The sequence below is a fragment of the Panicum virgatum genome, chromosome 5K, assembly GCF_016808335.1.
Source record: "Panicum virgatum strain AP13 chromosome 5K, P.virgatum_v5, whole genome shotgun sequence".
Lineage (NCBI taxonomy): Eukaryota > Viridiplantae > Streptophyta > Magnoliopsida > Poales > Poaceae > Panicum > Panicum virgatum.
Window position 1 is genome coordinate 42,268,336 of NC_053140.1, and position 12,909 is coordinate 42,281,244.

Here is a 12,909-nt window from a genome sequence, read left to right on the forward strand (position 1 = left end):
AAGAACTATGTGAGATTTAGTTTAATAATAAGTGTGTTGGTCTCGCCTTCTGACGAGACAAACTTTATATGTTGTCCGTGCATGAGAATGTGAATGTTGTATGCAATGATAGTAATATTGTGTGCAATACTGAGTCTTCCTCATCTATGAATGGAAAGAATAAACGCAAATGATGCGATAGCGAGACGTCAGCGAAATTATGGCACTGTCGTTTAGGCCATATTTCGAGGGGAAGAATTGAGCGTTTGATTAAAGAAAATATCCTCCATCCATTAAACTTTTCAGATGTAGAATATTGCATCGATTGCATTAAGGGAAAGTATGTCAAAAAATAAAGAAAGGAGCCAAACACTGTGTGTGTGTGGGGGGGGGGGGGTTGGAGATAGTACACACAGACATCTGTGGTCCATTTCCCATAAAGTCTGTGGACGGTTATGATTCATTCATAACATTTACAGATAATTATTCGCGTTATGGCTACATTTATCCAATCAAAGAAAGATCAGAGGTATTAGATAAATTTAAAATATTCAAGGCTGAAGTAGAAAATCAGCACAGCTTAAAGATAAAGATAGTAAGATCCGACCGTGGAGGTGAGTACTACGGTCGACATACCCCATATGGCCAAGTTCCTGGACCTTTTGCGAGGTTTCTACAGAAAAATGAAATAGTAGCCCAATATTCTACACCAGGCGAACCTCAGCAGAATGGAGTAGCTGAAAGACGTAACCGTACCTTAATGGATATGGTGAAAAGTATGATGAGTTACTCCACATTACCGATTAATTTGTGGATGGAGGCGTTAAAACCACCATCCATATTCTTAATCGTGTACCAAGCAAGTCGGTGCCTAAAACACCGTATAAGTTATGGACAGAGAGAAAATCCGTATTAAATTATTTACATGTGGTGGGGCTGTCCAGCTGAAGTGAAAGTATTTAACCCAAACATTGGGAAGCTAGATCCTAAGACAGTTAGTTGTCATTTCATTGGCTATCTAGAAAAGTCGAAAGGTTATCGTTTCTACTGCCCAGATAGACACAAAGTTTGTAGAAACGAGACATGCTGTCTTTTTGAAGGAACAAACGATCAGGGGGAGCATGGTACCACGAGAAATTGATCTTGAGGAGAAGCGGGTCTATGCGCCCACTCCGATGATTCATGAACCCTTTTTCTCTGTACCTGTCGTTGCTGCACCAACAGTACAGAATACTGTAGTGCCAGCACCTGTTGTTAGTTCTCCGGTTGTGGCAATAAATGAGAATGAGAAACCTGTCCTTCAGAATCCGTTAGAACCAGTTGCCGCAGATGAAGGGGAGGAACAACAGTCCCAAGTGCAGATAGAAGTGCCAGTAGTCGAGGCCCCTAGAAGGTCTCAACGAGTAAGAAAGCGTGCTATTTCAGACGATTATGAAGTCTATAATAGCGAGGAAGTTCAAATGGAGGGTGATCCCACTTCATTTGAAGAAGCCATAAGAAGCACTCACTCATATGAATGGTTAGAGGTTATGAAAGATGAGATGAGATCAATGAGCACCAACGATGTATGGGTTTTAGAAAAAAATTCTAAAGGAGCCAAAACAGTAGGCTGCAAGTGGGTCTACAAGACGAAATGTGACTCTAAAGGGAATGTAGAAAGATATAAAGCGCGACTTGTGGCAAAAGGCTTCACACAGAGAGAAGGAATAGATTACAACGAGATATTTTCTCCTGTCTCATGTAAGGATTCCTTCAGAATCACAATGGAGCTAGTGGCACACTATGACTTAGAGTTGCATCAAATGGATGTGAAAACGGCGTTCCTAAACGGGAATCTTTATGATAATGTTTACGTGGCACAACCCAAAGGTTTTGTCGTGGAAGGAAAAGAAAGAATGGGATACCCCCTAAAGAAATCTATTTATGGATTAAAGCAAGCCTCCAGAAAGTGGTATTTAAATTTGATGAAACTATAAGAAAATTTGGGTTCAAAGAAAATGAGGAGGACAATTGCATTTATGAAAAGTTTAAGAACAGAAAATATATTTTTCTTATTCTGTATGTGGACGATATACTGCTTGCCAGCAGTGATATTAATCTACTACAGGAGACAAAGAAATTCTTGTCCTCCAAGTTCGATATGAAAGATCTCGGTGAAGCATCATTTGTTCTAGCAATTGAGATTCATCGAGATAGAAGAAAGGGGTTTTAGGATTATCGCAGAGTGCATCCTAGAAAAAGTACTAAAGAAATATGGTATGCATGCGAGTAAGCCAACACCTGCTCCTATAGTCAAGGGCGATAATTTTGGGAAATTTCAGTGTCCCAAAAATCAGTATGAGATAGATCAAATGAAAGTGGTACCATATGCTTATGCTGTAGGAAGCCTACAGTATGCTCAAGTATGTACTCGCCCTGACTTAGCTTTTGTTACCAGGGTACTTGGAAGATTCCAAAGTAATCTGGGGATAGAACACTGGAAAATAGTTAAGAAAACCTTGCGGTATTTGCAAGGCATAAAAGGCCTCATATTGACATATAGGAGATGATTCCCTGCAAGTAGAGGGTTATTCAGACTCAGACTTTGCGGGAGATATAGATGATAGAAAATCCACGTCAGGTTATGTATTTACTCTCGCAGGTGGAGCTATATCGTGAAAAAGCTTCAAACAGTCAATTACTGCATCATCTAAAGAAATTTATACCCGGTTTGAAAGTGGTCAACGGTATAGAGAGACCATTAAAGATGTACTGCGACAATGAGCCTGCGGTATTTTACGTTCATAACAGCAAGTTAAGTGGTGCTGCCAAACATATTGACATTAAATTTTATGTTGTTAAAGAGCAAATCTAGGATCATACCATTAGTCTTGAGTATATAAGCACAAAGAGGATGTTAGTGGATCCGCTCACAAAAGGCCTCCCACCTAATGTGTTCAGAGAACACTTAGCCGGAATGGGTTTAAGAGAAGGCCTATGATTCCTGAAAAGTAAGGGCCCAAAAGTTAAGTTTCTGTTCTAAGTAGAAAGGTGCGTTGTGGCTGTTAATCCAATGGTATTAACCATTGTGACGAGGCATGCTCTATGCGTTTATCTATGATGGGATGGAATGTGAGTAGTAAGAAAGTAAGTTGAGATCATAGGGGAGAATGTTAGTATTGATCTCTGACCTGCCCAACGGTTGGTCAAGCCCCAAATCTCGCGCCCTGATCGGGGGGGGGGGGCGCTCAATCAACTCGTGATTGACGGGCCCCCATCGCGCAGTGCCAAATAAAAGCAAGAGTGGGGGCCAGAGGCACGCATACCAAAGTTTACCGTGTCCTCTAAACCCACTGACATTTCGCGATCCGATCTGCGAGGGCGCTGAAGCGACGGGAAGCGCTGTCAACCTCGCCGTCCCGCCGCCTCTGCATCACCACTCCGACGTCCCTCGTCTGTGACTCCGGCCGACCACCTCGACCCCCCCTCCCGCTGCGACGTCGACGCCCCTGCGCCGCCAACCACCGCTACACAAAGCTCGCCGTCGACTTCGTCCACCGCACCGACTCAATGGCCAACAACGCCGAAGCCTCTGGTCTACACATCCCCCCCTCTCGTTCTTGTACTCAAGAACACCCATTGTTTATTCAAGTTAGTGAAGAACACCCTGCTAGATCTATGCCTAATCGATCCATATAGTCTAACAGCATGTAGAGCATGTACCCTACATCTATAAGTATCTTTGAAAGACTAAACCGGCAAATCTTCGAAATGGACAAATTTATACCTCAATGTCAACGGGCATGTCGCTAATAACCACGGAAAGAAATGTACCAGTGAACAACAATCCAAAAAATATATGAGCACCTACATAAATCGAAGGCTCGAATCTGGATGGACATGTTCCACCGCAATAAATTTTACCAGCTAACGCCGCACCGCATGATCATAGAATATGTATGTGCACCGTTTGTTGCCCACCACCGCCGTCCCCGTCGCAAAACCGCGCCGGTGAACAAGGCGCGGCAAGACACACCTTGTTGGTCAGTGCTGCCACTGATGAGTAGCACGCGTTCCACAATGGCAGCTCGGCGAGTGAACGGCCTGTCGATGCAGTGCCCCCTCCGCCACTACTTCATCAAGGGCCATGTGCAAGAACGGCAAGAACGCCCACTACTCGCCAGGGTTCCCCAAACCGGTGGGAACCGGTCTGGTTTGACTGGTTACCGGTCAAACTGGTCCGGCCCGGTTCCGGTTTGGACCGGTACCAAACCGGCTCAAATTCAAAATTTGAATTTGAATTCAAAAAAATAAAAAATTCTTAAAAAATTCCTAAACATACTTCAAGGTGCGACGAATTTAATGGTGTCAAATTTTCTCAAAAATTCATTCATTTAGTATAGTTTGCGGGGATTTGAAGTTAAACAAAAAAACGTGTATATAAAAATATACAAATACAATGGAAAAGTAGTCCAAAAGAGGGTTGGATGGTTTATTTAGACTAAAATATATTATACAAATATTTATTTAGTATACTTTGCGGGCATTTGAATTTAAACCAAAAAAGAAAAAAATTTGAATTTGACCGGTTACCAGTCAAACCGACCGGTAAACCGGTCAGAACCGGTTGAACATGCGATTTTGAATTTGAATTTGAATTTGACCGGTTTCCACCGGTTTCTGGCCAAACCGGTCCGTATACCGGTACCGGACCCCGCCGGTTTGACCGGACCGGTCGGTAAATTAAACCCTGCTACTCGCACCTGATGCCTACTTCGACGGATTTGCTAGCAACAGCCACCACAACACAATGGCCGCAGCACGCCTGACATACGAGAAACTGAATGGACATCACCAAGCTTCTGAACTCGCTGGCCAGCCACTGCCCAACAGCCCAAGTGCTATAGGTGGCCAAACGGGAGGCCCGGCCCGTTTAGGCACGGCCCGTTTAAGCACGAAAGTATTAACGAGCTGTGTCGTGTCTACCCATGAGCTGAATTGCCGGTCCAGGCACGGCCCGAAATTCATTTAATTGGGCCGGGCCGGCCCGTTTAGTCCGGCAGCCCGGCGGCCCAAAAATATTTAAATAAGGTTTGATAATAGGATGACATGGTATTTAAACGGGCCTATCGTGCTACTCATCGGGCCGTCTATTTTCGAGCCGTGCCTGAACGCGTCCACGGGCCGGCAGTGAGGCCCAAGCACGGCCCGAGTATCGGGCCTGTGCTGCCCGGAACCCAATAATAACCGGGCCCGGGCCGTGCTCGGATCGAGCTAAATTAGGCCGGGTCTCGGGCCTTATGGACATCGGGCCAAATTGCCAACTATACCAAGTGCCCATCATCTCACTGCTCATGCTCTACAGCGAGCGGTACGGGAAGCAAGGGTGTCCACAGATGCTCTCTCGCCGCAACAAGATTGGAGAGGAATGCAAGGGCCCACCACAGTGTAGTAGTAGTGCTTGAAACTTTTTTTAAATCCACGTAGACTGGTTGGAAATTAGCTTCACACCTTGCATGTACCACTCGTGGGCCCCACAAATGAAATAAAAAATCCAATCTATGATCTGCATGCTCAGGCATTGGTGCAAGTAGGTGCATCGCTCCCAAAATTCCTGGCATCGTCGTCGCTGGCCACATCGTAGAAAGTGGTGTTTCAATCCTCTCTCTCAGCTCCGGGCATCACTTAAGATATACATTGTGGAGGACCATGGTTGGATGTTCACTGAATGTGTGGAGCAAAACATTGCTCCGGACTGCACTGATGATATTTCTATATGAGTAATAAAATCTCTCTTTCAAAAAATACAATAGGCTCTTTATTGTACATCACTACAGTACAATTTCAAAAGGGTGTAACATCAGCTGCTTTGTCCTGGCTCCATGGTCACCAATATATGGGTAGCCTTTTCTTGCTATAATCGTAGGACAAGCCCATGCGTGATCCATGGCGCGCTGCTTGTACATTCTATACATCCCTGTCACACACTTGCGTCGCACGATGACGATCGATTACCCGCAGCAAGCAAAACCAAATCCAAGTCTCTTGTCCACAATACTGTACCTCGCCCTTTCCGAAAAGGCTGTCCTGCAGGCAGGACCGCCCCCCGACCAGTGTCCGGCTCCGCAGCGTCGGCGTCCGGCGCCGGCGGTCGTTGTCGCCGCTGTCGTCGCGCGCCAGGGCCGGTCAGTAGCCTGCGGGCGAGGGCAAGTGTGATTCTTCGTGCGGCGACAGGACGTTGACACTGAACGGAGCATTTGCTGCTAGCACGACCTGGATCACTCACTTATCCAAAAGGAACATTCAGACATCGGGTCCGTCAGGACTGAGGACACATGTGTGTGATTTGTCCGCGACTTCGTGTGGATCAAATCGTGGCATGTCCCATCGAGGGATCTCGCGATCGACCACTGGCCACATCATCATCTGCGCCTCGCTCGGCTGCAGACGGCAGCCATGGAGGAAATCACGCAGACGGCAGCCATGGAGGAAATCACGATTAGGCCGGTGGCCGGTGCAAGAAGCATAGTGGCAAGATTCAGAGATTCAAGCTGCCTTGCAGTGGGGATTGGAAGAAAGCCCTTCGATTTAATCTATGCTGTATCTGGCTACCCGCATTACAGAATGCTATATATAGGGAAGATTATACAGTGAGAGCTACTAGGAGAGTTTAACTTGTTGGTTCCTCCGGGCCCGGTGGTGGCTTTTAGTCATGATTTTAAATAGCGGGTTATAGCAAATAGCGGCATTTTTTTCCGAGGCTAAGAGGCTATAGCGGAAGCGATAGCGGGCTATGGCAAATATCGGTTTACTACTAAATCATGAAAAATACAAGTAATAGATATACAAAACATAATAATTAGCGAATTTCATAAACATAACTATATTTCTAGAGCTACGAGAACATTACTTAAGTTGACAATATAATAAAATTCATACAATCAAATATTCAGTTGTCCAAAACACCAAAATAATAGCACTAAGCTAAGGATAAGGCTATAGTGGTGTTATAGCTACGTCATTTAGCGCAGTTATAGCCCAATTTAGCGGTCATAGCTGTCATAGCGGCACAAATACAAATAGCGTAGCGGGAATCCTCTAAATAAGCTATAGCGGAGCTGTAACGAGACTATAGCGGACTATTTAAAACAATGCTTTTACCTATTGGGTTTCGCGGCGCTACAGGCAGGTCGAATTCTTGCTCAGAAGTAGCTGTCCGGGTTCTCCAAGAAATCGGCGGTGTCCAGCGGGAACATGAAGTCCATCTCCGCCATGGTCATCGGGGAGTTCGTGGTGGAGTCGAGCTCAGCGTCGTGATGCGGCACGTCCTCCCGTGCCAGGCACTCCGGCGTCGTCGCCGGGGACACGAAAGGGGACGCGGTGGCACGGGCGCCGGCGCCGCCGCCCGGGAGACGGCTGCCGCCGGCGTCGTCGGCGCCCGCCGCCGGCGCGTTGGAGGGGAGCGAGAACGGCAGCACGGGCCCTGCTGCCGCTTCCAGCAACCCCGGGGAGGCCGTCTGGGCCCCCTGGTTGCCTCCGCCGGGGTGCGCGGCGGCGGCGCCCTGGTGCTGTGCCTGGGCGCACGTGTGGGAGCCGTGGTACACGACATCGAAGAGCAGCGGGTCGCCGTCCGTGCGCTGCACCTGCTTGCTCGCGTTGCAGCTCTGCGTGCGCCGGTGCGTGCACCGGAAGTAGGCTCTGCAACAAGAATTGGAGCCTCGGAGATCAGTTCCAGAGACTTCCAGTGACCAAGATAGCAGGAACGCACGCACTCTCGTGAGAGGGTCAGCGTCGCCCGTGCGTGCGTGCGCAGCGCGGCTGAAAAAGTCGTCGGCGTTCGCGAGGCGAGGAGAGTTAGGTGGCGGCGGGCGGCGGCGGCGCTGACCTTGGGTACTTGGCGCCGAGGATGTCCTTCTGGCCGTACTTCCTCCAGCTGAGGCCGTCGTCGAGGGGGGTGACGTCCTGGACGGCGCTCACCCTCACCTGGGTGCTCCGCTTCGGCAGCGTCTTCCTGCGTTCCGTCACCGCACATAATCACATCACACACAGCGCCAGCGCGCGCGTGCGTAGCTTCAACGATCAGCTAGGAGGATTTTGTTACCTCTTCTTGCACTGGCCCGCCGCATTGCCGCGGCCCCGGAAGTCGCCGGCCTGGTCCGACCCGGCGCTGCGCGGGCTGCCGCCGTCCCCGCCGGACGGCGGCGACTCCGGCTGCCCGCCGGCGGCGCAGCAGGACATGGCCATGTGCACGGCCCTGTCGATGGAGTCGCGCATGGTGCACACGAGCGCCCGGCACCGCTGCTCCCCTCCGGCCGCCGCGCCGCCCTGCTGGCCCGCCGTGTGCGCCTCCAGCTGCCTCACCATCTCCAGCACCCGCACCAGCTCCGCCACCAGGGCGCACTTGTCTTCCGACATGCCCTCCATCGCAGGCAGGCAGCAAGCTCACTCACTCCCTCAATGTTCACTTCTTCACTGCTGCTAGTTTCCTACGTGTCTTAATTCTTGGCGGCTGTGTGTGCCGTCGAGGTGATGATCGGTAGAGTGGATCGGAGAACAGCAAGTGGGGGGGTTCTTATAGAGAGGAGGAGGGGATCGAGAGGCGTCAGCGTCTGAGCTCGCCTGTCAGGTGGAAGAGTATGAGCTTTGACTGGACCAAACGGAAAGGGGTTTTTTCTTTTCTAGGGGTTTAGAAGGACCTTGTGTCTACCACTCATCACTAGCGTTCAACGGTTTTGGATGGACCGGTCTTTGGTCACCGAGATTTTGAGATGTTGCTAGTCCAGTCACCAGTGCACACTTTGACTGGTTCCCCCTCAGCTGGATCGCTCTTTTGGTGTAAGTGCTGCTGATCGTGCTCCTGATGGCCCTCTACTGATGTGTAGGAGGAGTAATTACCTACCTCTTCCCTTTCACTGCTCATCAAACTGCACTTCCTTGCCGTCGATGCGGTTTTAACACGCGCGAACGACCCTTTCTTCCTGACTTAGGGTTTAGGGAGGGGTTTTGGCCTGGTAGTAGGAATATGTTTTCTAGCTATAGGCTTATTAGATGGAGTGAGGGATGCATGGATGGGGCGTCTGCTTGATAGTGCGACATGAAGGGGATGCAGGCTGGTGGCTGTTGCGAGAGACATATAACTAGGGGTATAAATTGGTGACTCATAGGTGCACCTCCAACTCTCTTTACTTCAAAATTTTGTACTGCTTGTACTATTTCTCCAAAATGAGATTTTATTTTGAAGTAGTACAACTAGTACAAGATTTTGAAGCAAAGAGGGTTGGAGGTATATCTAAGGGTCACTAATTTGCACCCCTACATATAACTGATGGCTTGATGTCACCGACTCGGTGTGGCGGAGATGTCACTAGAGCTGTAAAGAGGTGAACGGCAAATGAGTGACCATGAGAGTGATAAAGTTAGATTGTATCATTGTGGAGAAGACGAGAGGCTTGCGGCGGAAGAACAAAGAGGTGCGCTATCGGAACCGGATTCAATAGTCCACATCCATCTAGTAAGGACTTTGGTGGATCGGTTGCAAAATAGAATCTCTCTTTCTTCTTCTCCGTTATTTTGAGTTCAGGTGAACGTAGATATAGATGAAACTCATGAGCTGCGTGGATTGTTGTGTAGCTTGCCTAATTGGCACGAGGTTCTGGAGGCTGGAGCCGGTCATATATTACCACACTTGTCAATAATTGGCACTCGTGTTCCTCAAAATCTACTAGCCGTTCATGATCACAGTAGCGCCTTTAATTTTTTTGGTTTGCGAAAGCGATAACACAGAACAGTAGCCTTGGAAGCAGCAGCTTGGATCGTCGTAGGCACGCAGCCACCATTGGGACTGTTGGAATTATGTGCTTGGCCCATTTCTTCTAATCAATACAATAAAAGAATTTAAAGCCCATTATTAAATGCTAGGGAATCAATTGATTAATTCCGTACCGGGATTTGAGGAGGATCTCAACCGACTTAAAGGGTGGACTTCATGTACACCACTTGTGAAGCCGGTAAGAGGAGGTCGGTGAACCACACGCGCGCGCTCGCTCGCCTCGCCGGGCCGGGCCGTGGTCGAGGCGCGGCCGGACGGTGCGGTTCGGTGCAGGTGCGACGGGATATGCTGAGATAAGAAGAACGTTTTGCTGTTAAGACCATTAAAACAGAGAATAAACGTTGACAGTAATGACTGGAGAATCACACCAGTAACTGCCGCTCATCAAATCTCTTTACGACGTCCAGGTATAAACCACCCATAAACCACCCCTTCCTCCTCTCATCAACATACACTTCAGCACTTGATCCAGGTACTCCTGCTTAGGAGACCTCTCCCTTCTCCCTCTGCTGTTTTCAGCCGTTCCCATCGCTAGTGCTGCGCGCACAGCTCTAGCGAGAGCAGGCCTCCGGAACCTCTGCTCGCTGAAGGTCCTGCACGGGACACAGACAATCAGGTTTTTGGGGAGCATCTTGACGCGACTGCTCGCTCCCTGATCGACTACTTCATCTACTTCCCGGCGTGAACGAACGACTACTTCGTTTGCTTCCTAGTGACCGTTCGTGGGGCTGCACTGCGAACCTCTTCCTGCATCGACATCGTTCAGCTACTTCAGGCAAGGCCAGTCGAATAGCATGTCTATTCCAGCTGGTAACGGCGCAACCGGTGCCTCCGGCACTGGTCCCGCCTTTGGGTACACTCTAAACCTATTCTGGTTTAACTTTTTGTTCATCCTTATTAGTAAGAATAACATGAACACATGCACATATCTTATTCACACATTATCACTCATTTATGCCATGAAATTGCTAGTAATATTTGGAATTAAAATATACCAAAAATTGCCTAGTTATCTAACAATCCAAAAACCTGATTTTGTTAATAGGCTTTCGGTATCTAGCTTTGCTGCATCAATCAAACCACCACCTTTTGATGGTTCAAATTACAAACGTTGGCAAGAGCGGCTTATACTATGGTTAACAATATCGAGAGTGATCCATGTAAAAGAGGGTAAGCCTGAACAGTTCACTCCAGAGGAAGGGAGTGCGTTCGATGAGGCTGATACCCTCTTTCGAGGCTTGGTCATTAGTGTTCTCGGTGAAAACCTGGTGGATTCCTATGTCCGGCTGCCAACTGGCAAAGCGTTGTGGGATGCTCTTGAGGCTCAATATGGAGTGTCTGACGCCGGCAGTAAATTGTATACGATGGAGTAGTTCCTTGAATATAGGATGGTCGAAGACCGTTCTGTGGTGGAACAGGCTCATGAAATACATACTCTGGCAAAAGATCTCAAAAATTGTAGCAAAGAGTCCCCATGTGTGTTACCCAATAAATTTGTGGCCGGAGGTATTATCTCTAAGCTGCCACCTTTTTGGAGGGACTTTGCTACTTCTCTAAAACACAAGAGACAGGAGTTCACCATATATGGACTCATAGGGACTCTTGATGTTGAGGAGAAGGCGAGAGCAAAGGACATACATGGGAAAGGAGTTGTTGGTGCTTCTAGCGCCAATCTTGTTCAGAAGAACAACTCCAACAAGAACAAGAAAAAGCCAATGCAGAACCAACCAAAGACTAAGCAGACAACCACCTTCAAGAAGAAGAAGAAGAAGAAGAAGAAGAAGAAGGGAGCTTGCTATGGGTGCGCTAGTACGGAACACTTTGCTGCAAAGTGCCCGAACCGCAAAGGCAACGACTCCGCCAACATGGCCATTAGCGAGCCTGGAGGAACATCGGGGTACGGTAATTTATTACCTACAACTTTCAGTTTTTTGTTCACCCGAATGGTGGGTTGACACTGGTGCTAATATTCATGTTTGTGCTGATGCTTCTTTGTTTTCTTCTTACCAGAACGGCGGGACTTCCTCCTTGCTGATGGAGAACGGATCGCATGCGCGTGTTCTTGGTGTTGGTGCGGTAAATCTGAAGTTTACTTCGGGGAAGACCGTGCAGCTGAAGAACGTGCAGTATGTCCCTACCATCAAGAAGAATCTAGTCAGCGGCTCTCTATTGTGTAGAGATGGTTTTAAATTAGTCTTTGAGTCCAATAAATGTATCTTGTCTAAATTTGGTATTTTTGTTGGAAAAGGTTATGAAAGCGGAGGCTTGTTCCGTCTTTCTTTGTCAGATGTTTGTAATAAAGTTGCATACAATGTTATTAACGTTGATAAAACAAATGTTTGGCATTCGAGGCTTTGTCACGTTAATTTTGGTTGTATGATGTGCTTAGCTAATTTGAGTTTAATTCCAAAATTTACTTTTGTCAAAAATTCTAAGTGTCATGTATGTGTTGAATCAAAACAAACTCGCAAGCCTCATAAGGCCGCGGAGGCGAGGAGCATGGCACCCTTAGAATTAATTCATTCCGATTTGTGCGAAATGAATGGAGTGTTGACAAAAGGTGAAAAAGATATTTCATGACTTTGATTGATGACAGTACTAGATTTTGTTACATCTATTTGTTGAAGTCAAAAGATGAAGCTTTACACTACTTTAAAATCTATAAAGCTGAAGTATAAAACCAACTTGAGAGAAAGATCAAAAGAGTTAGGTCAGATCGTGGTGGCGAGTACTTCTCAAATTTATTTACTTTATTCTGCGAGGAACATGGTATTATTCATGAGAGGACGCCTCCCTATTCACCTCAGTCAAATGGAGTTGCCAAAAGAAAGAACCGCACTCTAACGGATTTGGTTAACGCCATGTTAGATACAGCGGGACTTTCCAAGGAATGGTGGGGTGAGGCTATATTGACTGCATGTCATGTCATAAACCGTGTTCCTACAAAGAATAAAGAGATAACACCATTCGAGTAATGGGAGAAGAAAAGGCCAACACTTTCATACTTACGTGCATGGGGTTGTTTGGAAAAAATGAGTGTGCTAATAACCAAGAAATGTAAGTTTGGACATAAAACTGTGGATTGTATCTTTCTAGGTTATGCTATTCACAGCGTTGGGTAT

The 12,909-nt window shown here is 47.5% G+C and overlaps 1 protein-coding gene across 2 annotated transcripts; it reads right to left on the reverse strand.

The window, feature by feature from the left end:
* Window positions 1-5,664: 5,664 nt before the first annotated feature.
* On the reverse strand, window positions 5,665-8,612 carry LOC120710040 (transcription factor WRKY19-like). 2 transcript variants are annotated; one of them, XM_039995682.1, is made up of 4 exons: window positions 8,060-8,612; window positions 7,844-7,969; window positions 7,120-7,656; window positions 5,665-6,152 (listed from the first exon to the last, which is right to left on the reverse strand). In XM_039995682.1, exons 1-3 carry the CDS (start codon window positions 8,380-8,382, stop codon window positions 7,161-7,163), a joined length of 945 nt encoding a protein of 314 aa, XP_039851616.1. In that variant the 5' UTR covers window positions 8,383-8,612; the 3' UTR covers window positions 5,665-6,152; window positions 7,120-7,160. The 2 variants fall into 2 exon arrangements, with proteins under 2 accessions (XP_039851616.1, XP_039851615.1); XM_039995681.1 differs by lacking the exon at window positions 5,665-6,152 and having other exon boundaries at window positions 6,751-7,656; window positions 8,060-8,611.
* Between the last annotated feature and the right edge of the window lie 4,297 nt (window positions 8,613-12,909).

What these genes read in the sequence shown, in the direction of transcription:
- LOC120710040 (XM_039995682.1), bottom strand. Translation starts at nt 8,382, where the DNA reads ATGGAGGGCATGTCGGAAGACAAGTGCGCCCTGGTGGCGGAGCTGGTG. An exon ending in GCGGGCCAGTGCAAGAAGAG is followed by an intron (nt 7,970 to 8,059) that starts GTAACAAAATCC and finishes GACGGAACGCAG; the next exon opens with GAAGACGCTGCCGAAGCGGA. An exon ending in CTCGGCGCCAAGTACCCAAG is followed by an intron (nt 7,657 to 7,843) that starts GTCAGCGCCGCC and finishes TTCTTGTTGCAG; the next exon opens with AGCCTACTTCCGGTGCACGC.